The following is a 27,341-nucleotide window of genomic DNA, read 5'->3' as shown; positions in this document are numbered from 1 at the left end:
TGAAATAAATAAAAACAAAGATGCAACATACCAAAATTTGTGGATGTAGGTAAACAGTGCTTGGAGGGCAATTTACAGCTGTAAACACCTATATTAAAAATGAAGATCTCAAAACAACCCAGTTTCCACCTTGAGAAATAAGGAAAAGAAGAGCAAATTTAAAGCAAGGAAATAATAGAGATTAGAGCATAAATAAATGGAGAATTGAAAAACAATAGAAAAAATCAATGAAACCAAAAGTTGGTTATTTGAAAAGATCAACAAAATTGACAAACCTTTAGCTAAAACACCCATGAAATATAGAATAAGATTACTAAAATCAAGAATGAAAAAAGAGACCTCAGTACTGACCAAACGGGAAAAAAGGATTATAAAACATACTCTAAACAGCTGTATCCCACGAAAATAGATTAAATGAAATGGACAGACCCCAAGAAAGACACAAACCACTGAATCTTTTTGGTTATACCAAACATTTAAAGAGGAATTAACACCAATTTTTCATAAATTCTTCCATCAAATTGGAAAGGAGGGACCACTTCCCAATTCAGACTATGAGGCTAATACCATGATACTAAAGCAAACAAAAATATCACAAGAAAGTTGCAGCAGACATCTAGATGGGAAATAAAGAAAACTAAACATCTTTCTAGATGATAACTTACATATAGGAAACCTTAAAGATCACACACACAAACTATTACAGCTAATAAATTAGTTCAGCCAGATTGAGGATATAAGATTAATATACATTAATCAGTTGTACTTCTGTACACTAGCAGTGATCAAAAATGAAACGGAAAAATTTTAACGAGAAGGGCAAGGCGCATACTGGAAAGTGCAGAATGTCTTGAAAGAAATTGAAGAAAATGTAAATAAAAGGAAATACATCACTTGTTCATGGATTGGAGATTGGAAGACCCGTGGACCTGTGGTAAACTAATTTTTCACAAGGTTGCCATTCAGGGGTGGAAAGAATGGTCTTTTCAAGAAATGATGCAGGGCCTAATGGATATCCACATGTAAAAGAATGAAGTTGGATCCTTGCCGCACACAAGGTACAAAAGTTAACTCCAAAGGATCAAGCACCCAAATGTAGGAACTAAAACTTTAAAATTCTGGATGATAACATAAGATGTAAATCTTTATGACCACAGATTGGACTTCATCAAAATTAAATCTTTTTTACTTCAAAGGACACCATCAAAGTAAAAAGACAAACCATGGAATGGGACAGAATCATTCATCTGATATATCTGGTAAGGGTCTACTTTCCAGAACATACAAAGAACTCTTACAGCTCAACAACAGAGAGACAAATTACCCAATTTAAAAGCAGGGAACATTTGATTAGACGTTTCTCCAGAGAGCATATACAAATAGATAAGAAACACATGAGGGGCGCCTGGGTGGCTCAGCTGCTTAACTTGGGTCTGACTCTTGATTTTGGCTCAGGTCATGATCTCAGGGTTGTGAGATTGAGTCCCGCATTGGGTTGTGTGCTAGGCATGGAACCTACTCAAGATTTTTCCTCTCTGCCCCTTCCCCCTAAAAAAAAAAAAAGAACACATGAAAAGAACTTAATATAATTAATAATTAGGAAATGGGAATCAAAATCACAATGAGATACCACTTCACACCAAAATCAGATAAAGGCATTACAGTAAAGCCACAGACCAGTATCTCTCATGAACATAGAAGATGCAGAAATCCTCAACAAAATATTACCAGAGCAAATCTAACTGTATTTAAAAAATTATATACCTTAACTGTACTGAGTTCAGTATTACCCTTCCAAATTTATGACCCCCTGGAACTTGTGAATGTGACCTTATTTGGAAATAGGATCTTTGCAGATGCAGCCAAGTTAATATGCAGGGAATGAATTAGGATGGGTTGTAATCCAATCAGTGATATTCTTATAAGAGGGAAATTTGATCACAGACTTGGGTGAAAGCCATGTGAAGAAGCAAAGACACAGCACAGGGGAGTTGTTGTGAAGGTGTAGGCAGAGATTGGAGTGATGTATATAGAGGCCAAGAAACACCAAGGGTTGCCAGCAACCACCAGAAGCTACAAGAGGCAAAGAAGGATTCTTTCCTAGAGCCTTTGGAGGAAACATGATCCTGCTGATACCTTAATTTTGGACTTCCATCCTCCAGGACTGTGAAAGAATAAATTTTGGACTTCCATCCTCCAGGACTGTGAAAGAATAAATTTCTGTTCTAAGCCATTCAATTTGTGGTTGGTTGTTATAGCAACCCTTGGAAAAGAATACAACAACCATGTGTATTCCAGTTACACAAGGATGGTTCAACAGTTAAAGATATATTAATGTAATCCATCTCATCAACAAGCTAAAGAATAAAAATCATATCACATCAATAGATGCAGAAAAAGCATTTGACAAAATTCAGTTCCCAATCATGATTTAAAAAACAAAAACTCCCAGAAAATTAGCAGTGGAGGAAGAACTTCATAAATTTAATACAGAACGTCTACAAAAACCCTGCAGCTAACATTATCCTTAATTGTGAGACACTATATACTTTCCCCTAATACTGGGCACATGTATTTCCCCTCTCACTATTCCTATTCAGCGTCATACTGAAGTCCTAACTAATGCAAAAAGACAAGAAAAGGAAATAAAATATGTAAATATTGGAAATGAGGAAAAAAAGTGTTTGCAGATAGAATGATTGTCTATGTAGAAAATCTCATGGAATCAACAACTAAAAAATCTGGAATAAGCAAGAATTATAAGGTTGCAGGATAAAAGGTTAACATACAAAAACCCGTTTCTTTCGTATGTACCAGCAGTGAACAATTGGAATTTGAATTTTAAAAATACCATTTATATCAGCAGCAAAAAATGAAATATTAAAGTATAAATCTAACAAAGCTGGTACACTACATGAGGAAAACTGCAAAACTGATAAAAAATAAGTAAATGGAGAGATGTTCCATGTTCATTGATAGAAAGACTCAATATCATTGTCAGTTCTTCCCATCTTGATCTGTAGAGCCAATGCAATTCCAATCAAAATCTCAGGAAGTTATTTTGTGGAGATCGACAAACTATAAAGTTTACACATAAGGCAGAAGACACAGGATAACCTGCACAACACTGAAGAACAAAGTCGGAGGACTGCCATTTCTCAACTTGAAGTGTTGCTTTAAAGCTACAGTAATCCAGGTGGTGTGGTCTTCGCAAAAGAATAGATGTCAGTGAAACAGAATAAGAGAGCCCAGAAATAGAATTATGCAAATAGTGTCCAGTGATCTTTGATAAAGGAGCACATACACGCAATTGAAAAAGGTTAGTCTTTTCAACAAATGGTGCTGGAACAACTGTTCACCTGCATGAAAAAGAATCGAATCACATACCTTTACTTAAATTAACTTAAAAGGTACTGCAAGTTTATATTTAAAATGCAAAATGGTAAACTGGAAGGTAACAAAAAAATCTAGGTGACCTTGAGTTTTGATGAGAACTTATTTAGATACAAAAGCACAATCCATAATAGAAAGGATGAGTTGGACTTAATTAAAATTTAAAACTTCTCAGGGTGCCCAGCTGGCTCAGTTGGAAGAGGATGCGACTCTTGATTTTGTTGGGGTTGTGGGTTTGAGCCCCCAAACTCACGGTTTGGGTGTAGGGATTTTATTTATTTATTTGACAGAGAGAGACAGCGAGAGAGGGAACACAAGCAGGGGGAGTGGGAGAGGGAGAAGCGGGCTTCCCGCTGAGCAGGGAGCCCAATGTGGGACTTGATCCCAGGATCCTGGGATCATGACCTGAGCCGAAGGCAGAGGCTTAACCATCTGAGCCACCCAGGCGCCCGATAAACAAAACTTTTTAAAAAATTAAAAACTTCTCTGTGAAAGATACTAAGAGAATGGAAAACTACAGACTGGGAGAAAATATTTGCGAAGCACCTATTTGATAAAGCATCGTTATCCAGAATATACAAAGAACTCCTAAAACTCAAGAAGACAATCTCATTAAAAGAAGGGCAAAAAGACTTGACAGACATCTCACCAAAAAAAGATACAAAAATGGCAGATAACTATATGAAAATACAACATTAGGGAATTGTAAATTAAAACAGTGAGATACCATTACACTCCTATTAGAATGGCCAAAATCCAAAACACAGATGACACCAAATGCCAATTGAGGATATGAAGAAATAAGAGCTCTCATTCATCTTTGCTGGTAGGAATGAAAAGGGTGCAGATACTTCAAGGGAAGACAATTTGGCAGTTTCTTTAGGCTCCACTCCCAGCACAGAGCCCAATGTGATTAAAGGTCTGACTCTCGGTTTCAGGGCAGCTCAATCTCAGGGTTGTGGGATCTAGCCCCACATTGGGCCCAATGCTTAGCATGGAGTCCACTTGAGATTTTCTCTCTTGCTCTCCCTCTACCCTTCCCTCAGTGCATGTGTGCGTGCGTGCTCTCTGTCTCAAATAAATATATTTTATTATAAGATTATACATTATATATATTATTATATACTATAAATACATCTTATTTGAGAGAGAGCACAAGCAGGGGGAGTGGGACAGGGAGAGGGAGAAGCAGACTCCCTGCTGAGCAAGGAGCCTGACATGGGGCTTGATCCCAGGACCCTGGGATCATTACCTGAGCCGAAACCAGATGCCTAACCAATTGAGCCACCCAGGCGCACACCCCTCCCCCTCAAAAAAGACTCTTGAGGCACCTGACCGGCTCAGTCAGGTAGAGCATGTGACTCTTGATCTCCGAGTCGTGAGTTCAGGCCCCACATTGGTCGTAGAGCCTACTTAACTCTCACCGTAGGATACAGCAGTAGCACTTCTTAGTATTTACCCAAATGAGTTGAAATGTCAGTGCAAAAACTTCCACAGAGTTGTTCATTGCAGCTTTATCCGCAATTGCCAAAACTTAGGAGCAACCAAGATCTCCCTTAGTAGGTGAATTGAAAAGTAAACTTGTGATGCATCCAGACAATGAAGTATTATTCAGCAAAAAAAGAAGTGAGCTATCAATTCCTGAAAAGACGTAGAGGAACTTTAAATACATATTACAAAGTGAAAAAAGCCAATCTGAAAGACTACATACTGCATGGTTCCAACTATAGTACATTCTGGAAAAGACAAAACTATGGGGCCAGTAAAGAGATCAGTGGTTGCCAGAGATTTGGGAGTGTGAGGAAAGGAAGGATAAATAGGGGGAGCACAGGGGATTTTTAGGGCTGTGAAACTATTATATATGATACTGTAATGATGGATACATGATGTCATGCATTTTTTCAAAGCCTAAAGAAAATACAACACAGTGTGAGCCCTAATATAATTATGAACTTTAGGGTGCCTGGGTGGCTCAGTTGGTTGGGCGACTGCCTTTGGCTCAGGTCATGATCCCAGGGTCCTGGGATCGAGTCCCACATCAGGCTCCCCACAGAGGAGGGACCCTGTTTCTCCCTCTCCCTCTGCCTGCTTCTTCCCCTGCTTGTGCATGCTCTTTATCTCCGTAAAATAAATAAATAAAATCTTTAATAAATAAATGCTGTCCAAAAGAAAAATTTATGACTTTAATAACAATGTGTTAGTATTTGCTCATTTGTATTGTAACAAGTTGTAACAAATGTACCACCCTAATATGGTAATGGGGAAAAACTGTGTAGGTTGGGGAGGGGTTATGTGGGAACTCTGTATTGTTGTCTCAGTTTTTTTTTGTGAACTTACAAGTGGTCTAAAAATAGTCTTTTTTTTTTTTTTTTTAAGATTTTATTTCTTTGAGGACTGCCTGGGTGGCTCGGTTAAGCGTCTGCCTTCGGCTCAGGTCATGATCTCAGGGTCCTGAGATGGAGCCCCACATTGGGCTCCCTGTTCAGCAGAAAGTCTGCTTCTCCCTCTCTGACCCTCCTCCTTGCTTGTATTCTCTCTCTGTCTCAAAGGAAAGAAAAAGATTTTATTTATTTGAGAGAAGAGAGAGAGAGCGTGTGGGAGGGGCAGAGGGAGTACATCATGATCCATGTACAGGTCATGATCCTAGGGTCCTGGGATGGAGCCCCTCACCAGGCTCCATGCTCAGTGCATGCACACTCTCCCAAATAAAATCCTTAAAAGATTGAATGCAGGGTTCTTTAACAGGGTTTAAGCAGGGTTCTTTAAAATCTTTTTAAAAAATTAGATAACTGCAAAATTCTATGAATATAAAACCTTAGAGTTTTATAAAAGAGTGACCTTGGGCGCCTGGGTGGCTCAGTCGGTTAAGTGACTGCCTTCGGCTCAGGTCATGATCCTGGAGTCCCAGAATCGAGTCCCGCATCGGGCTCCCCGCTCAGCGGGGAGTCTGCTTCTCCCTCCAACCCTCCCCCCTCTCATGTGCTCTCTCTCTCTCATTCTCGCTCTCTCAAATAAAAAAAAAAAAATCTTTAAAAGAGTGACCTTATGGTATAGCAAACTAGAACCAAATAAAGCTGTTCAAAAAAGGAAAAAGGGAAAAAAAAAAAGCACTTCCAAACCTTCTAGCCTTGTAGGTACCCTCGTCGTATCAGCAAAACCAGAAACTGATGCCAGGGGAAAAACAGATACAGAAGCCTGGTTCATTTATCTAGGCCCCCATTCTTCCACTGATGTTGCCTGGATCTGAGGTCTTCCCCTAAATATTTATGTACTTTGTCCAGCTTTTCAGTTGTCAGGTTTCTCAGAATTCCTGGTCCACCACCTGAAGTCTCACAGGCAAGCTTTAAGCTCATCCATGGTTTTATTTAATGTCTGTATTTAGATTTATATCTTTAGTCCAGCCATTCTCAAATTTTTGGTCTAAGGAACCCTTTACATTTTTAAATAATAGTGAGTTTTTATTTAAGTGGTATATTTCTATCTATATTTACCATATTCAGAGTTAAAACTGAGGAAATGTTTTATGGTTTTGAATTTAAAATAACAATAAGAAAGGAGTGCTAGTAAGGATATGGAGAGAAGGGAACCCTCTTACACTGTTGGTGGGAATGTAAATTGGTGCAGCCACTGTGGAAAACAGTGTGAAGGTTCCTCAAAAAATTAAAAATAGAACTACCGTATGATTCAGAAAAATGAAAACACTAACTTAAAATGGTATCTGCTGCATTATTTGTAGTAGCCAAGATAAGGAAACAACCTAATTACCCATCAGTGGATGAATACAGAAATAGTGGTATGTATATTACAATGGAATATTACTCAGCCATAAAAAAAGAATGAAATCTTCCCATTTGCAACAGCATGGATGAACCTTGAGGGCATTGTGCTAAGTGAAATAAGTCGGGGGAAGACAAATACCATATGAGTTTATTCATATGTGTCATCTATTTTTAAAGATATATTTATTTGAGAGACAGTGCATGCACACAAGTGGGGGGAGGGGTAGAGGGGGAGAATCTTCAAGCAGACTCCCTGCTGAGCACAGAGCCCAACATGGGGCTTGAAGCTTAACCGACTGAGCCATCCAGCCTCCCCTATATGTGTCATCTTAAAAAAAAAAAAAAAAGTTCATAGAGAACAAATTGGTAGTTGTCAGAGGTGGGGAGTGAAGAGAGTGGACAAAATGGTTAAAGGGGGTCAAAAGGTACAAACTTCCAATTTTAGAATTATATAAGTCATGGGGATGTAATGTATACCTTGGCAACTGTAGTTAATAATACCATATGTTGTATATTTGAAAGTTGCTAATGGTAGATCTTAAAAGATCTTAAAAGAAAAAATATTGTAATTATATGTGGTGATGGATGTTAACTAGATGGATTTTGGTGATGATTTTGCAATATGTATAAATATGAAATAATTATGTTGTACAGCTGAAACTAATCTCCTATGTCAACTATAGTAAAAAATAGGATAAGAAAAGTATAAACTCAGTACATGTTAATAACATAAAATTTTTGTTTTTATTTTATTTATTTTTTAAGTAAGCTTTACGCCCAGCATGGGACTTGAACTCATGACCCTGAGATCAAGAGTTGCATGCTCTACTAACTGCGCCAACCAGATGCCCCAGTAACAACATTTTTAATTAAAGATAACTACTTCCAAAATGTTTAGTGAGAGGAGAGCCATTGTTTTACATTTTTGCAAATGGCTTTAATGTTTGAGTTAGAAAAATGCAAGTAAATATTTTACATTTAGTCTTTTGTGGTGTCATTTACTATCTGGAAAATTCTAGTGTGTATTTATGAGAGAATTACAGAGAAAATAACAGGTAATGTAGTAGTGGTAGTAGTAGTATAAAAATATTTTTTTACTTTATGGACTCCCTAGAATGTTCCAGAGACTGCTGGTAGGGAAAGATGGGACCCCAGAGGACACCCACTCAGTCAAGACTGTTCATCTGAGCTTGTAGACTTATCTCCAACTATCTGCTTGGCCTCTCTACTTTGGTGTGTCAGGGGCCACTGAAACCTAGTGTTTTGAGTTTGAGTGCCAGTGTTTCCTTCTACTCAAGTGTGAAAATCAAAAACAAGCTACATTCTTGACACTTGCCTCAGCTTTATCTTTCATGATGAGTAATCACCACATGTTAAGTTCATCAGTTATTTGGCCTGAGCTTAAGAAGCTGGAACTCTGCTCTGATCAACCCTTGTTGCTGCTGATGTGGTCCTGACTATGGCTATGACTACATAGGCCTAGGCCAGTTTCGACTGGTATTTAACTTTTGCCTTTAGAGTGAAGAGTTTCAGGCAGCTGTAGAATATGTGAATATGGGTTCTTTCTGCTTTTCAATTCCACCTTCACTTCTCTTTTCTCAGCAGAATTGGGAAGAGATTAGGGTGGAGTGCTAATAACTCCAGCAAGTGGTTAATATTTGGAGGGATTTTCCAGACATTAGCCTGCCCTTCCTGCACCCACAATTGCCCATAGTTTGCCTGGCCTCTTCTTTTTTTTTTTTTTCCCAGTTTTTTTAATTGAGTAAAATACATATAAAATTTACCATCTTAACCATTTTTGATTAATACAGTTCATGGTTTTAAATGCATTTGTAATGTGCAGTTATCACTACCACAATCTCCATAATTCTTTTCATCTTGTAAAAACTGAAACCCTGCACACATTAAACAATAAATCTCCATTCTTCTCTTTCCCCAGCCCCTGAGCAACCACCATTCTACTCTCTATTGATTTTGACTAAATACCTCACATAAGTGGAATCATATAGTATTTGTCTTTTTGTGACTGATTTATTTCACTTAGCATAATGTTCTTAAAGTTCGTCCATGTTGTATTGCAGAATTTTCCTTTTTAAGACTGGATAATATTCCATTGTATATATATATATATATATATATATATATATATATATATACACTACATTATGATTATGTATTCATCTGTGGACACTTAGGTTGCTTCTGCACTTTAGCTATTGTGAATAATACTGCAGTGAACACGAGTGTACAAACATCTCTTCGAGACCCTGTATTCAATCTTTAGGGTATATATCCAGAAATGGAATTGGTCGATCATATGGTGAGTCTTATTTTTTGAAGAACTGCCATACTGTATTCCACAGCAGCTGTATCATTTAATAATCCTGCTGTGTGCAAGGATTCCAGTGGCTCCACAATCTTGCCAATACTTATTTTCGTTTTCTGTGTGTGTGTATGTGTATGTATATTTATATTAGCCATCCTAGTGAATGTGAGGTGATATATTATTGTACTTTTGATTTGCATTTTGCTAATTCTCCCTTCAATTCTGTCATATATTTTGATTCTCTGTTATCAGCTGTATAAATGTTTATAATTGTTACATCATCTTGCAGTTTTGGAACCTTTTTTAATGTATAATGTTCTTTGTCTCTTGTAACTTTCTGATCTCAAGTCTATTTTGTCTGATGTTACTATAGACATCTCTAGTCTCTTTCTTTTTTGGGGGGGTAAGGCAGCGAGGGACTGAGGGAGACGGAGAAAAAGAATCTTAAGTAGGTCCACACTCAACACAGAGCCTGATGCAGGACTTGATCTCACAACACTGAGATCATGACCTGAGCCTATATCGAGTTGGATGCTTAACTGACTGAGCCAGTTAAAAAAACTGGTCTCCCCCACCCCCAGTTTCTTTTCATTACTATTTGCACAGAATATCATTTTCCATTCTTTCGCATTCAATCTATATGTGTTTTTGGATCTAAAGTGACTCTTGTAGGTAACATATAGATGGGTCAAGTGTTTTTAATCTATTCTGTCAGTCTCTATTTTTGTGATTGGAAAGCTTAATCCATTTACATTTAAAGTAATTACTAATTAGGGGAGAAATTCTGTCCTGTTTGTTTTCTGTATATGCTACTTACAGCTTTTTTTGTCCTCCATTTACTGTATTACTATCTTTTTGTTTAGTTCATTTTTTTGTAGTAAAATGGTTAAATTCCTTTCTCATTTCCTTTTTTAAATTGTATAATTAACACAATGATTCAAGAATCCTATACATCATGCATTGTGCATCAAAGTAAGTATACTCTTAAGCCCCTTTTTCTATTTCACTCATCTTCCCCACCCCCCTTCCCTTTGGCAACCACCAATTTGTTCTATGTATTTAAGTGTCTGTTTTTTTGTTTGTCTCCTTTTTTCTTTGTCCATTGGCTTCTTAAATTCCACATATGAGTGAAATTAAAAAGTATTTGTCTTTCTCTGACTGACTTACTTCACTTAGCATAATACTATCTAGGTCTATCCGTGTTGTTGCAAATGGCAAGATCTGTTTTTGTGGCTGAGTAATATTCCAGTTGTGTGTGTGTGTGTGTGTGTGTGTGTGTGTACACACCACATTTTCTTTATTAATCTGTCAGTGGACACTTGGATTGCTTCTGTATCTTGGTTATTGTAAATAATGCTTCCATAAACATAAGCATCCTTATATCTTTTCAAATTAGTGTTTTTGCTTTCTTTGTATAAATACTCAGTAGTGCAGTTACTGGATCATATGGTAATTTTATTTTTAATTTTTTTGAGGAACCTCCATACTGTTTTCCACAGCAGCTGCACCACTTTGTATTCCCACCAATAGTGCATGAGGGTTCCTTCTTAGATGTGGAGAACATCCTTACCAACACTTGTTATTTCTTGTGTTTTTGATTTTAGCTATTCTGACTGGTGTAAGGTGATATTTCATTGTGGCTTTGATTTGCATTTCTTGATGAATAGTGATGTTGAGCATCATTTCATGTGTCTGTTGGCCATCTGTATGTCTTTCTTGGAAAAAATGTCTATTCAGGTCCTTTGCCCATTTTCTTTTTTTCTTTTTTTTTTTCAAATTTTAAGTTGGTTCCATGCCTAATGTGGGGCTTGAACTCATGATCTTGAAATCAAGAGTTGCATGCTCTACCAGCTGAGCCAGCCAGGTGCCCCCATCTGCCCATTTTTTTAACTGGATGATCTGTTTTTTGGGCTTTTTTATGGTTTTTATGAGTTCTTTATATATTTTGGATATTAACCCCTTATTGGATATATCATTTGCAAATACCTTCTCCCATCCAGTAGGTTGTCTTTTTTTGTTGATGGTTTCCCTCACTGTGCAAAGGCTTTTTATTTTGCTCTAGTTGCAGTAGTTTAACTTTGCTTTTGTTTCCCTTGCCTGAAGACACCTATAAAGAAAAAATGTTCCTATGGCTGATGTTAAAAAATTTAATACAAATTTCTTTATCTCACCATCTTCTTTATCCATTCATCAATTGATGGACACTTGGGCTGCTTCTGTATCTTGGCTATTGTAAATAATGTTGCTATAAACATAGGGGTGCATGTATTCCTTTGAATTGCTGTTTTTGTATTTTTTTTAAAGAAAAAAATTTTTTTTAAGATTTTATTTATTTATTTGACAGAGAGAGAGAGAGAGTTAGCGAGAGCAGGAACACAAGCGGAGGAGTGGGAGAGGGAGAAGCAGGCTTCCCGCCGAGCAGGGAGCCCGATGTGGGGCTGGAGCCTGATGTGGGACTCGATCCCAGGACCCTGGGATCATGACCTGAGCCAAAGGTAGACGCTTAACGACTGAGCCACCCAGGTGCCCCGTGTTTTTGTATTCTTTGGGTAAATACCCAGTAGTGCAATTGCTGGATTGTAGGGTAGTTCCATTTTTAACTTTTTGAGGAACCTCCATACTGTTCTCTGCAGTGGCTGCACCAGTTTGCATCCGCACCAAACAGTGTACAAGGGTTTCTTTTTCTCCACCTCTTCGCCAACATCTGTTTCTTGTGTTGTTGATTTTAGTCAGTCTGACGGGTGTGAGGTAATATTTCATTGTAGTTTTGATTTGCATTTCCCTGATGATGAGTGATGTTGAGCATCTTTTCATGGGTTTGTTAGCCATTTGTATGTCTTTTTTTTTTTTTTTTTGGATTTTATTTATTTGAGAGAGACAGAGCACAAGCAGGGGGAGTGGCAGGCAGACCGCTGAGCAGGGAGCCCGACATGGGGCTCGATCCCACAACTCTGGGGTCATGACCCAAGCCAAAGGCAGACGTTTAAACCAGCTGAGCCACCCAGGCACCCCAGCCATCTGGATGTCTTCTTTGGAAAAATGTCTGTTCATATATTCTGCCCATTTTTAATTGGATTATTTTGAGGTGTTGAGTTTTATAAGTTCTTTATATATTTGGATAATCTTTATTGGATATGTCATTTGCAAATATTCCCTCCCATTTCATAGGTTGCTGTTCAGTTTTGTTGATTGTTCCTTCACCGTGCAGAGCTTTTTATTTTGATGTAGTCCCAATAGTTTACTTCTGCTTTTGTTTCCTTTGTGTCAGGAGACATATCTAGAAAAATGTTGCTATGGTTGATGTCGGAGATACTACTGCATGTGTTCTAGGATTTTTATGGTCTAAGACCTATTTAGGTCTTTAATCCATTTTGAGTTTATTTTTGTGTATGGTGTAAGAAAGTGGTCTAGTTTCTTTATCTTGCATGTTGCTGTCCAGTTTTCCCAACACCATTTGTTGAAGAGACTGTCCTTTTCCCATTGGATATTCTTTCCTGCTTTGTCAAGGATTAATTGACTATATAATTGTGGGTTTATTTCTGGGTTTTCTATTCTGTTCTATTGATCTATGTGTCTGTTTTTGTGCCTATACCATACTGTTCTGATAACTAGTTTGTAATAGTCTGGAATTGTGATGCCTCTAGCTTTGCTTTTCTTTTTCAAGGTGTCTTTGGCTATTCAGGGTCCATTGTGGTTCCGTACAATTTTTCAGGATTATTATGGCTCTGTGAATAATGCTGTTGGTATTTTGATAGGGATTATGCTAAATGTATACATTTCTTTGGATAATATAGACCTTTTAACGATATTTGTTCTTCCAACCATGAGCATGGAATGTCTTTCCAGTCCCCTGCTATTATTGTATTACTGTCAACTTTTTCCTTTATGTCTGTTAATAGTTGCTTTATGTATTTAGGTGCTCCCATGTTGGGTGCATAACTATTTACGATGGTTATATCCTCTTGTTGGATTGTTCCCTTTATCATTATGTAGTGTCCTTTGTCTCTTGTTACAGTCTTTTAAGGTCTGTTTTGTCTAATAAGTATTGCTGCTCCGTTTTTTTTTTTTTAATTCCATTTGCCTAATAAATGCTTCTCCATCCCTTCGTTTTCAGTCTGCATGTATCTTTGGGTCTGAAGTGATTCTCTTGTAGGCAGCATATACATATGTCTTGCTTTTTTATCCATTCAGTAACACTATGTCTTTTTATGAGAGCATTTAGTCCATTTAAATTTAAAGTAATTATTGAGGGGCACCTGGGTGGCTCAGTCATTAAGCGTCTGCCTTCGGCTCAGGTCATGATCCCAGGGTCCTGGGATCGAGCCCCGCATCGGGCTCCCTGCTCCGCAGGAAGCCTGCTTCTCCCTCTCCCACTCCCCCTGCTTGTGTTCCCTCTCTCGCTGTGCCTCTGTCAAATAAATAAATAAAATCTTAAAAAAAAAATAAAAATAAATAATTATTCATAGGTATATACTCCTAACATTTGTTACTTATTTTATGGTTGTGTTTTAAATATTTTATTTATTTATTTATTTATCTATCTATTTATTTATAAGAGGGTGTGCACACATGCATGTATGCAAATGGTGGGGAGGAGCAGAAGGGGAAAGAGAGGGAGAGGAAGAGAATCTCAAGTGGACTCTTGTGCCGAGTGTGGAGTGCAACAGGGCCTGATCTCACCACCCTGAGATCATGACCTCAGCTGAAACCAACTGAGCCACCCAGGTGCCCCTACTTGTTTTACAGTTGTTCTTATAGTTCTCTGTTCCTTCCTTCTCTTGCTCTTTTCCCTTACGCTTTGATGGCCTTCTTCAGTGATATGCCTGGATTCCATGTTCTTTATTTTTTGTGTATCTATTACAGGTTTTTGATTTGTGGTTGTTTTTAGGTTTATATATAACATCTTATGGGTTGCTTAAGTTTGAACTCATTCTAAGAGCAATAAATTATTTCCCTCCACCAACCACAGTGGATGTATAGGATGTCTTACTTTACATTCTTTTATTTTGTGACTCCCTTGGCTGATTTTTATAGGTATAATTGATTTATTGCTTTTGTGCTTTAACCTCCATACAGGTTTTATAAGTGATTAATCTACTACTTTTGTTATATTTTTGCATTTATCTTTGAAATTTTTTCCTTTCATAATTTCCTTAATCCTGTTATAACCTTTTCTATTCACTCAGGTAAAGGAAAGAATTTCCTTTATTGTTTCTTATAAGGCTGGTCTAATGGTGATGAACTTCTTTAAGTTTTGTTTGTCTATGAAACTCTTTATCTCTCCTATTTTGAAGGATAACCTTGCTGGATAGAGTATTCTTGGATGGAGGTTTTTTCCTTTCAGTACTTTGAATATCTCATGTTACTCTCTTCTGGTTTGCAGTGTTTCTGCTGAAAAATCAGCTAATAGGTTTATTCATTGTCTTGGTGTGGACCTCCTTGGGTTGATTTTGTTGGGGGCACTCTCATTTCCTTTTTTGTGTGTTCAGTAGCTATTTTCTATGTGGTTAACATGGGGATTACATGTAACATCCTAAAGTTCTAACACTCTAATTTGAATGTATTGTAGTTTAACTTCAATAACATACAAACTCTGCTCCTTTACAGGTCCATCTCTACCTCTTTATATCTATATATAAGTATAGATATATATAAAATGTATCTAAAATTTATTATATATTTTGACATTTGATGTAAAAAAATACATGTGTCTTTATTTACAAATAAATATGTGCCCCAAAACTTAGACTGATAATCCTTTTAAATACATTTGTCTTTAAATTTTGAAAAAAAAAAAAACAAGATTTAGAGTTACAAACCAAAGGTAAACAATACTAGGTTTTAGACTAATACTTTTTTTTTAATTTACTAGTCTTTTAAATCATGTAGAAAATTTTAAAATGTAGTACCAACCATCGTTACAATAATACTTAATCTATATTGAAATCTTTATTTCTTCACATGGCTACACATTACTGTAAGGTATTCTTTTATTTCATCCTATAGGACTCCCTTGAGCATTTCTTGCATCGCATGTCTCTTGGCAAGAAACTCTTTCAGCTTTTGTTTATCTGGGAATGTCTTAATTTCTTACTTTTGAAGAAATAATTTGCTGGTCTAAGTTTTTAGTGACAGTTTTTCTTTTAGTACTTTGAATATATCAGCCCACTACATTCTGGTCTCCAGAGTTTCTGATGAACAGTCTGCTGATAATCTTACTGAGCATTTCTTGCATGTGATGTGATTTGTTTCTATCTTGTTTTTAAGACTTTATCTTTCAGCTTTTGAAGATTTGATTATGTGTGTCAGTGTGGTTCTCTTTAAATTCATCTTACTTGGAGGTCATTGAGCATTCAAGAAGAATGTTTATATTCATGTCTTTCATCAGATTTAGGAAGTTTTCAGCCATTATTTCTTCAGATATTCTCTGTTCCCCTTTCTCTCTTCTCCTGGGAGTCCTATGATACATCTGTTGGTCCACTGGGTGGTGTCATATAGGTCCCTTAGGCACTGTTCTCTTCAGTCTTTTTTATTTCTGTTTCTCAGTCTCAATAATATCCATTATACAGTCACCAAGTTTGCTGGTTTTCTTCTGCCTGTTCAGATCTGCATTTGAATCCGTCTAGGGAATTTTCATTTCACTTATTGTACTTTTCAACTCTAGAAGTTATTTTTGGTTACATTTCAGATGTTCTCTTCATTAATATTTCCACTTTTGTTTACTTTGTCCACATCGCCCTTTGGTTCTTTGAGCATCTTTTTTTTTTATTTTAAAGATTTTTATTTATTTATTTGAGAGAGAGAGAGAGCACATGGGGGGGGAGGATCGGAGGGAGAAGCAGACTCCCCACCGAGCGGGGAGCCCGATGCGGGACTCGATCCCGGGACTCCAGGATCATGACCTGAGCCGAAGGCAGTCGCTTAACTGACTGAGCCACCCAGGCACCCTTTGAGCATCTTTAAAACAATTGTTTTAAGGTCTTTGGTCAGTATAACTGCCATGAGGTCTTTGTTAGCAACAGTTTCTGTTGATTTAATGTTTTCCTTTGGGCCATACTTTCCTGTTTCTTTGTTTGCCTTGTGAGTTTTGTTGAAAACTGGGCATTTGAATCTAATAACATTGTAACTTTGGAAGTCAGATTCTTCCCCTTCTTAGGGCTTTGCTGTTTTGGGTTAGTTTTCTTTTCTTTTTTTTCTTTTTTTATTGTTTTAGGTTAGGACTGTGCTGGGACATAAGGTCTTCTAAGTTCCTTTGTGAGCTTTTCTCTGTCCTAGCATGCATTTTCACTTCCTGATTATTTACATATACTCAGTTGTTTTTGAATGTCTAGTTTCAGTGTCTGACCCCCAAAAGAGGAGAAAGAGCAAAATGAAGGGCAGGGGAGGATGGCACTTGATCATTAAATCCTCTGGAAGTCATTTTTGCTAGAGACGTAGATGTAACAAGAATGGCTGCCTACCTGTTTGCACATGTGTGATCAGAAACAGCTATCAGAGCACAGATTCCCAGTATTTATAGGATAGTGCCCTGCAGTGTGGGTGAGCATGGGGATAGGGCTCATTTTGTACTGAGAATAGAAATAACCTGCACTTCGCTGTCCAAGTCTTCCCAGGAAGTTGCAAGCCTTCAGCAAACTCTGGAGTTCAAAAATCGTTTGTATCAGGTGGACTCTGCAAGTGCATTTGTTATCTGGGTGGGGGGACACAAATTCCTTGTCCTTCCTCCTCCATCATCTCCCAAGAATTCCATCAGTCTGGTCTGTTTTTGATAAAAATTTCTCCAGCCTCAGGCCTCCTCTTCCTACTACCCACACTCACTCTTTTAAGATTTTTTAAAATTAATTAATTAATTAATTTTAGAGGGAGAGAGTGTATGCACACGTGCAAGCAGGGGGAGGGGCAAAAAAAGAAAGAACCCAAAGGAATCCAAGCTGAGTACAGAGCTCAGTGTGGGTCTCAATCCCACAACTGCAAGATCATGACCTGATCCGAAACCACGAGTCAGACACTTAACTGACTGAGAGCCACCCAAGCACCCCTGGGAGTGTGATTTTTATATTTTGATGTTTTTGTGTGTTACCATAAGAATGAAGGTTTTTGGTGTTTTCTGACATTATGAACTGGAAGTGTTCTAGTCCTAATACCCATTCTTAATCATCTTTGATCTTTTTTTTTTGTTTTTAATTTCTTAAAATTTTTTTTAATACAGTTTTTTTTTTAAAGATTTTATTTATTTATTTGAGAGAGAGAGAATGAGAGACAGAGAGCACGAGAGGGAAGAGGGTCAGAGGGAGAAGCAGACTCCCTGCTGAGCAAGGAGCCCGATGCGGGACTCGATCCCGGGACTCCAGGATCATGACCTGAGCTGAAGGCAGTCGCTTAACCAACTGAGCCACCCAGGCGCCCTATTTCTTAAAATTTTTAAAAAGATTTATTTATTTGAGAGAGAGAGATAGCAATAGATAACACGAGTGGGGGAGGAATAGAGGGAGAGGGAGAAGCAGGCTCCTTGCTGAGCACAGGGCCTGACACAGGGCCTGACTCAGGGCTCGATCCCAGGACTCCAGGATCATGACCTGAGCCGGAGGCAGATGCTTAACCGACTGAGCCGCCCAGGGCCCCGATCTGTTTTTTAGATGGTTGCCAGAGTAGTTTTTCAAATGTGTGACTGATCATATAGTGGTCTCTAGTTGTTTTCTCACCCCTTCTCCAGCTGTAATCTAGGCCTTTGCTTGTGTTCTACTTGGAATCCTATTACCCTTCTTTCCTGCACGAATTGTCTGCTGATCTTTCATTACACCTTTTCCTGAGGCATAACATTCATTTCTCCCGCCAGATGACAAACGTCTTATACTTTTCTGTTCTTACAGTGTTTTGCTTATACCTTTATAATGTTATTTATAATTTATCACTAGCATTTACTTTATGTGTCTGTCTCCCCAGTTTTAATTTGGGTTCCATGAATATTTGGATTGTATCAAAGTAATTTTTTAATTTTCTGAGACTAGCACAACTGCTTGTATTTAGTGGCTTTGAGTGTTCTATGAATGAATGGAGACATAACTAAAAACATTTCAGACTTTCATTAGATACTGATTTTTCTACTTGATCCTTGTCATTATACTCAGCGCTAGCAATACCAAGTCAAACAAACATAGTCCTGCTTTCGGGGTACTCATTAATTTATTTAGTGTATTTACTCTTTTACTGGAGTGGTTTAATAATATACATTTAACGTTTATGTTTCAATATTGTGATTTGTCAGGGTACCTGGGTGGCTCTATCGGTTAAGCATCTGCCTTTGGCTCAGATCATGATCCTGGGATGCTGGGATCAAACCCCTCATTGGGCTCCCTGCTCAGCCGGAAGCCTGCTTCTCCCTCTCCCTTTGCCCCTCCCCCCCGCTTATGCTCTCTCTCTCTGACAAATAAGTAAAATCTTTATAAAAAATGTTGTGATTTGTCTTATGTCCTGACCCCTGTCTAGACCATAACCATCATTTATGAAATGAGACTGGATTAGATGACCTAGAAAAGTTGCCACTGTTAACTATTATTAGATTTTTAAGCTCCTTGGGGTGCCTGGGTGGCTCAGTCATTAGGCGTCTGCCTTCGGCTCAGGTCATGATCCCAGGGTCCTGGGGTCGAGCCCCACGACGGACTCCCTGCTCAGTGGGAAGCCTGCTTCTCCCTCTCCCACTCCCCCTGCTTGTATTTCCTCTCTCGCTGTGTCTCTCTCTGTCAAATAAATAAATAAAATCTTTAAAGATAAAAGATTTTTAAGTTCCTTGTTAACAGGAATCATGTGTTTCACTTCTACTGGCAGCTTATATAGGGCCAAGTATGTAGTATCTCACACGCACTGGTTGGTTAGCAAATTTTAAAGAAAGAGGTGATATCAGTGAATACTTCAGATGAATTTGTTTCTATTTTTCACTCCATTGATCTCATTATGTCCCTTCTCTGTGCTTCAGAATATCTGTATTCCTTGATCTAGCTCGTTCTCAACAGTGCTCGCTTCGGCAGCACATATACTAGCTTGTTCTCAACAGCTTTTAAAGATAAATGTAGTTAGCTATTGAATAACAAGGGTTAGGGGCCCCCCCCCACACTCAGTCAAAAATCAGTGTATAACTTTTGACTTCTCAAAAACTTAACTACTAGACGAACCATGAGAGACTATGGACTCTGAGAAACAAACTAAGGGTTCTAGAGGGGAGGGGGGGGATGGGTTAGTCTGGTGATGGGTATTAAAGAGGGCACGTATTGAATGGAGCACTGGTGTCATACGCAAACAATGAATCATGGAACACTACATCAACAACTAATGATGTATGGTGATTAACATAATAATAATTAAAAAAACTTTACTAATAGCCTGCCATTGACCAGAAGCCTTACCAATAATATAAACAGTAGACTTAACACATCTTTTGTATGTTAAATGTATCACATACTGTATTCTTACAACAAAGTAAGCTAGGGAGAAGAAAATGTTAAAATCATAAGGAAGAGAAAATGCACTTAAAGTATTGTACTGTATTGAAAAAATTAATGTATTTAAGTGCACCCACACAGTTCAAACTCATATTGTTCAAGAGTCAACTGTATATGTTTTTTACTTTATCCCTCTTAACAACCCTGACAAGAAGGTAAGGTGGTCGTTGATCTCCACTTTTCAACTGAGGAAACAGTGTTCAAGATCATAGCCAAGGAACAGCAGAGTCAGACTCAGTCCCAGATCTCCTGATCCCAATCCAGTGTCCTTCCTCTGTTTCCTAATCTGTGAATTGAGAGTTTCTTCCTGATCTCAGTACCTGTGGTATCCACCTTTTAACAGGTTATTTGTCTTTGAGAAGTCACAGAAATGTGTTAACTTTAGCAAAATGGGAATTAGTTGATAAAAGTATGGAGAGTCTCAGGATTGGTGAGAAGGTTTAGCATCAAGCTGGGAAATGGACAGGAGTCAGGGTAGCTCCTAAAGTTCCAGAAGCAAGGACCTAAAGAGACACTACCAAAATCCAAGTGAGTTTCATTCTCTGCTCACGAGTCAGAGCAAGGAGGAACATTATGTTGGCATGACTTGAGTCATCTTTATGTCCTTTGGTTAGTACAGTGGTTCTCAGCTGGGGGCAGTTATATCCTCCCAGTGGGCAATGTCTAGAGGCATTTTTAGCTATAACTAGGATCAATTGCTGCTGGCATCTAGTGGGTAGAGGCCAGGAATGCTAAATATCCTATAGTGTCAGCCCCTGCAAAACAGAATTATCTAGCCACATAGATCAAAAGTGCTGAAAAACTTTGGATGAGGGGAAGGCACCTGGATTAATAGTCCTACCAGACTTATCCTGTTGGAGGTAAAAGAAAACTAAATGTTCTTACCAAAAAGGGTAGAATAGATGCTGGAGAGCCAAAGACAACACAAAAAAATGTAGTACAAACTGGAGTAATAATGTCAGTTTTGGACTGTGAAGATCAGTACACATTAGTAAATGGAACACTTGAGGTGTTTTAGAAAAAAAGGGATATTTATAAAATATTTTAAGTTCTGAACTTGAACTCCAGAAATATTCTAAATGATTATGTTTAAAAAGTATTCTTTGAATTGAAACTTAAAAAGAATAATGTATAAAGAATGAATAGTGTAAAAAAAAATAAGAATGTATAGTGTGTGTGTATTTAATTCAGTAATAATTTAGGTTTTTGAGGGGAATTGTGAATAACCCATGCCACGCAATTAGAATCAAACTGCCACTTACTGTGAACCAAACTAAAGTACTTTTCAGGGAACTTCTAGTTTAAAAAAGAACAGCTTATTCTCTTGAACCACCAAAATCAAACCCAGCTAGAACATAATTCTCTAAATGGGAAACATTATTCTTCAAACTGATTCAATCAGTTTTTTGCTAATTTTTTGCTAATTATTAGTTAAAAACAAAAATGTTTCACATTATACTTTTTGCTAATTAATTACTTAGTTAAAGCAAAAATATTTCACATTATACCTGATTGTAGGATAATATAGTAAAGGGTCCTTGGTAAAGGTAAAGGACCCTTTCACTAATTAGCAACTTTGGATGTTGCTTATACATAAAAATATGAAGATGGTAGATCTGTAGAATGTGCAGTCATAGAATTTTTCTAACAGTTTACCTTGTTCTTTGCCTAGACAGTAATTCATGTTAAATCCAAAACATAGGAAGATTGATTCACCCCCTAATTTTCCTACCATTCCTTTTAACTTTGAGTATGTGCCATAGTATGTGACTCATCACTGGCTTATTTTTGCTTTCATATTTTACAACACCTTTGCTGTACCAGGTCTGTTTTACTACCCTGAGGAAGTCTAGAAATGACTAGAAGCTCTCCCCCCTTCCCTTCTGACATGGTGGGTTTGGTCCCCCCTGTCAGAAGGATCTGCTGCCACATCTCCAGGCTGTGTACTGAGTGAGCCTCTCTCTGCTTGCGGTCATTAACCCCAGACCCCACAGTTCACCTCAGCAGGGTGTCTGTTGCAGGTGAACCACTGTCTCCCAGAGAAGATCGTGGTGTACCGTGATGGAGTGTCTGATGGCCAACTAAAGACGGTTGCCAACTATGAGATTCCTCAGCTACAGAAGTGTTTTGAAGCTTTTGAGAATTATCAGCCCAAGATGGTAGTATTTGTAGTTCAGAAGAAAATCAGCACCAATCTGTACCTGGCTGCTACTGAACACTTTGTGACTCCCTCCCCTGGGACTGTGGTAGATCATACCATAACAAGCTGTGAGTGGTAAGTGGGGAAAACATTATATTTCAACAAGAATAGGTTGGAGGAGTTATCTGTTCCCTGGGTATTGGAATGGGGAGGTTGCCTAGAGAGATGTGGAATGGAATCCTCAGAGATTTGCTGTTATAAAATATTTTCAAAAGGATTAAAAAGAAAACAATAAAGCTTTTACCTCTTAAGTATAAAATATTGAATGCACATTCTTTTCCTAAGGTTGTGCATACTTTTTAAACCTTCTGCATACAGTTTCGGTAGTTCATACTACCACTCTTAAATAGCCTGTTGAGTCTGGAAACCTGAGCTGTAATCATGGTGGTCTGTGTCCTTGATCCAGTCATTTGACCTCTCTGAGCCTTAGGTGGAGGAGCCAAAATCATCACCAAGATCTTTTCCAGCTCTCTTTCGCCAGATCTGGCCATATCATTCCTTTGTACTTTTTCATTCCTAGGGTGGACTTTTACCTTCTTGCTCATCATGTACGGCAGGGTTGTGGCATTCCTACCCATTACGTCTGTGTTCTCAACACTGCAAACCTGAGCCCTGATCACATGCAGAGGTGAGCTGACTGATAGATAATTTACTCTTTCTGTCTTGTAATTCTGGCCAGCTTGCTAAATTTACCCTTTGAGTTTCTTCTTGTCTTTCATGATAATGGTATCTTTTTGGAGAGTGGTTGGTATTTCTTGTGCACATTAAAATTATTTGGAGAGCTTTTATTATTTTTTTTAAGATTTTATTTATTTATTTGACAGAGACACAGCGAGAGAGGGAACACAAGCGGGGGTGGGGGTGGGAGAGGGAGAAGCAGGCCTCCCGCTGAGCAGGGAGCCCAACGATGACGATGACGTGGGGCTCCATTCCAGGACTCTGGGATCATGACCTGAGCTGAAAGCAGATGCTTAACAATTGAGCCACCCAGGCACCCCTATTTGAAGAGCTTTAAAAAAATAGTGATGCCCAGGCTTTACCCCCAAGCAATGTAAGGCATTCTTATTTTTTTTTATTTTTTTATTGTTATGTTAATCACCATATATTACATCATTAGTTTTTGGAGGCATTCTTATTTTAAAAACTACCCTGGGTGATTATGATACACAGTGCGTTTTGAGACCCAATGTCCTTGGGCTCAGATTATATCAGTACTTTGCTGGAGTACTTACCCTTCTGCAGCCTCTTCTTGAGAAAAAAAAAACAAACTCTTGTTTACCTTGTTTCTTTTTTTTTTTTTTTAAGATTTATTTATTTATTTGTCAGAGAGGGTTGGGGGGAGAGAGCACGAACAGGGGGAGCAACAGGCAGAGGAGAAGCTGGCTCCCTGCTCAGCAAGGAGCCTGATGCAAGACTTAGTCCCAGGACCCTGGGATCATGACCTGAGCTGAAGGCAGACGCTTAACTGATGGAGCCACCCAGGTGCCCCACCTTGTTTGGATCTAAAAACGGGGGCACCTAAAGTGAGGGGATTTACCCATGTTACCCATGTCCTCTTGACTTACAAATAGTGGAAAGGAAATCCACTTAGAAATAATGATTCCCAAAAGTTGCATCATGTATTTCTCAGTCCCCCAGTTTTTTGAAAAGTATGCTGTGTGTCATACACCCATTTGTACATAATCATGTCCCAGATTGAAGGTGGAGAGTCATACAGATCGTATGTTCTTCTTGGCCTACAGGTTGACTTTCAAACTGTGCCACATGTACTGGAATTGGCCTGGCACCATCAGAGTTCCAGCTCCTTGCAAGTACGCCCACAAGCTCGCTTTCCTGTCAGGACAAATCTTGCATCATGAACCAGCCATCCAGCTGTGCGAGAACCTGTTCTTCCTGTGACTGGACCACCAGGATGTGGGCTGGTTCGGGAGGTTAGCGTTCTGAACTCAGCTGCGACTCCTGCGGGAGCAACAGGGGTGGGAGGGGTTTTTGTGTTGGTGGGTTTTTTCACCGACCCAGTAGAATAAGATATCTTTTCTTCTTTTTTTTTCTCTGTTATACCTGATAGCACCAAGAAATAAGTTCCATTCTAAATATCAGCTGGAAATTGCCTTCTGGTCTTTGTAGACCAAGTGGAGGCAGTACTGCTCCTGCATAGATGGAGAGGTGAATACAGGGGAACCTGGAAGAGCCTCCACAGCCCAATGTGCTGTGGAGACCTGCAGAAGCAGCAATTACACCTTAGAAGTTCTGCTTACTAAGCAGTTCCCATTTCTGGCGCCAGAGGTGATAATGAATGAATCATTCCACGTTTCTTAAAGTAGAGAGTTACTTTATTGGGGCAACAGAGAAAGGTAATAAAAAGGCCTGTGAGGCAAAGTTTTTCAAGATACTGCTATTGCTGGCAAGTGTGAAAGGCATGTAGTAAAACCAGCTGGTGGCGTCGTCAGGCCCTTCTGACCTAATCTTGTCTGCGGATTGAGTTTGTGACACCTGTGACATGAGTTGGCTTTGAAGCTTTCGAAAGGGGCCTTTAGCCATTCCTTGGTCTCCTGAGAGAGGCTGGATAAAGTTTTTTTCTGTATGTTTTAGTTGCTTTACAGTGTCCCATATTGATTTTTCTACACCCCTCACCCCCGAACTTTAATAAGTTTCAGTTTTTAAATTAAGTATCAGAACATGGTGAAATTCAACAGCTAAGAAGGTTCATGACAGAGTGTGAGTCTTTCTTAAACCTTTCTCTCGGATGTGTGGCCTTCTTTTCGTTGATGTGTTTGTAAATGGAATCACTCATTTCCCTTGCTCAATAACCTATTCCTGGCTCTTGGCTCATTTTGTTAGGAATTTTTCTGAATCCAGCTTAAGATTTCCAGAAGTCAACTTTGGAAAACATGACACTCCTGCCAAAGTCCAGACCATTTCAGCTTAGAAAGTTGTCACTCGGCCTGTGGGGTTTTTTTGTGTTTATTTTTCCCTGTTTTAAAATCTTCTAACCCTTTTGGGGTTAATTCAGCTTTAACTTGCTTTAACTGGTTTTAAAAGCCAGTTTTATTTACCCCTTTCAAATTTGTATTTATTTATTTTTTGGTGTGATGGCATGGAGAGGACAAAGCAGAAATTCCCATTTTATATGACAGTGTGTGAGAAGAGAAACTTTAGCTTAAAAAACTCCTTAGAAGAAGAAAACCAAGCAAGTTTTCAGTTTGTTGTGGTGCCCAGCCTCTGCTTCAAAGTTCTGTTGAAGAACTTTTGAGTGTTGATAGTCCTTAAGTGCACTTGTGGTTTCATTTGGAGTGCGGGACATAGGGTAAGGCTAAGACCTGGAATTTAAAACAAATTGGATCACTGGTCTCTGGCTTAACTGATCAGCTTTCTGATTCTCTTTGGAAGCATTTTGAGTTTTGAATTTCTCTTTTGAAGTTGGATTTCCTAATACTCATTTTCACTTATATAATCAGAAAAGACAAATGCTTGAATATAATACAAAAATTTCTTCACTTTTTATTCCTGTTTTCTTGCATTGTTTTTCAGTCTTAATGTGAAATGATTGGGCTGTGGGGTAGGAAATAAATAAAAACAAATTTGTATAAATGTGAATTTGTGTTTGAAATAGTGCTGTTGATATATTGATATAGTTCTTTTCCTTCCTAGAGCTGCAACACTTGTTAGAATTATTAGTTTATTATTCAGTATGAAGATGCATCTCCAGTGTTAGTAGCAAGGTAATTTCACTGTGACCTGCTAGTAAGATTTCTTGGTAAAGTCACTAACAGTCTTCTAGGGGCAACTGAGGGATGTGTCTCCGTGCGTGCGTGTGTGTGTGTGTGTGTGTGTGTGTGTGTGTGTGTGTGTGTTTCAAATCTCTTTTCCCATTTCCCATCAGTTTCTATTACCTTTGTAGCCAGCTCCAAGTGTGGCCTCTCCCTTCCCCTTTTTCTAATAATGCTTGCCCTTCTTTCTGTAACCCTTAAAAATACCTTCCCAAAGCACGCCCAAAGCACGCTGGCTGCTTGCTTCACCACTACATCTCTTTGTATTTATTTAGAAACTCCATTTTGAAATGGTGCAGTGCTTCTTGAACTCATTCTTTTTTTTTTAGATTTTATTTATTTATTAGAGAGAGAGCACAAGCGGGTGGGGGGAGGCAGAGGGAAAAGCAGACTCCCCGCTGAGCAGGGAGCCAATGTGGGGCTTGATTCCAGGATTCCAGGATCATGACCTGAGCTGAAAGCAGACACTCAACCAACTGAGCCACCCAGGCGCCTCTGAACTCATTCTAGATAGAACCTAATTTTTCTTAAGTAGGCTCAAATAAATAAATAAAAGTGGGCTCTATGCCCAAAGTGGGGCTTGAATTCATGACCCTAAGATCAAGATTCTCATGCTCTGCTGACTGAACCATCTAGGCACCCCTAGACAGAACCTAATTTCTGTACGATGTTACAGGGCAACCTTTTGTTGAATGGTGTGAAAAAGGAAGCAGCTTTTTATTTATTTTTTTATTTTTTAAGATTTTATTTATTTATTTGACAGAGAGAGACATAGGGAGAGAGGGAACACAAGCAGGGGGAGTAGGAGCAGGAGAAGCAGGCTTCCTGCAGAGCAGGGAGCCTGATGCAGGGCTTGATCCCAGGACCCTGGGATTACGACCTGAGCTGAAGGCAGACGCTTAACGACTGAGCCACCCAGGCGCCCCAGGAAGCAGTTTTTTAAATAGACTACCTTTCTATATTAAAAACAAAACTTGTGCCTGAAATTTCTCAGTGATTTAAGATTACTGGAGAAGACCCTACTTTCGCTTTGTGGCTCCATACCTAGCTTTACCTGAGTTTCTTAGTAAGTTTTCCTGTCTGAATTTATTTTCTTTCTTTAAAAACAAATGAGGAAAATCAAGAGAATGAGAAAACAAGCCATAGGCTTGGGGAAAATATTTGCCAAAAACATATTTGATAAAAGACTTACCTGAAATAAAACAAAGAACTTTTAATAATAAGAAAACAAACAACCTGATTGAAAATCAGGCAAAAGACCTGAACAGACGTCTCACCAAAGATATACAGTTGGCAAATAAGCATATTGAAAAGGTGTTCAACATCATGTCATTACAGAATTACAAATTAAAACAAGATACCACTACACACCTATTA

At 38.4% G+C, this 27,341-nt stretch overlaps 1 protein-coding gene across 5 annotated transcripts in view; it reads left to right on the top strand.

Moving 5' to 3' along the window:
* Positions 1 to 25,785, top strand: part of PIWIL2 (piwi like RNA-mediated gene silencing 2) — a 75,847-nt gene extending 50,062 nt beyond the window's left edge. For all 5 annotated transcript variants that reach the window (XM_027600759.1, XM_027600760.1, XM_027600761.1 and 2 more), the window contains 3 exons: positions 22,016 to 22,269; positions 22,715 to 22,822; positions 23,937 to 25,785. In XM_027600759.1, coding sequence (XP_027456560.1) covers positions 22,016 to 22,269; positions 22,715 to 22,822; positions 23,937 to 24,093 — 519 coding nt within the window. In that variant the 3' untranslated portion in view covers positions 24,094 to 25,785. The remainder of the gene's footprint in view (positions 1 to 22,015; positions 22,270 to 22,714; positions 22,823 to 23,936) is intronic.
* The last annotated feature ends 1,556 nt before the right edge of the window (positions 25,786 to 27,341 follow it).

This window comes from Zalophus californianus, chromosome 2 (assembly GCF_009762305.2).
Source record: "Zalophus californianus isolate mZalCal1 chromosome 2, mZalCal1.pri.v2, whole genome shotgun sequence".
Classification (NCBI taxonomy): Eukaryota; Metazoa; Chordata; class Mammalia; order Carnivora; family Otariidae; genus Zalophus; species Zalophus californianus.
The sequence above is the reverse complement of the archived record's forward strand: the minus strand, read 5'-3'. Positions and strand labels throughout refer to the sequence as shown.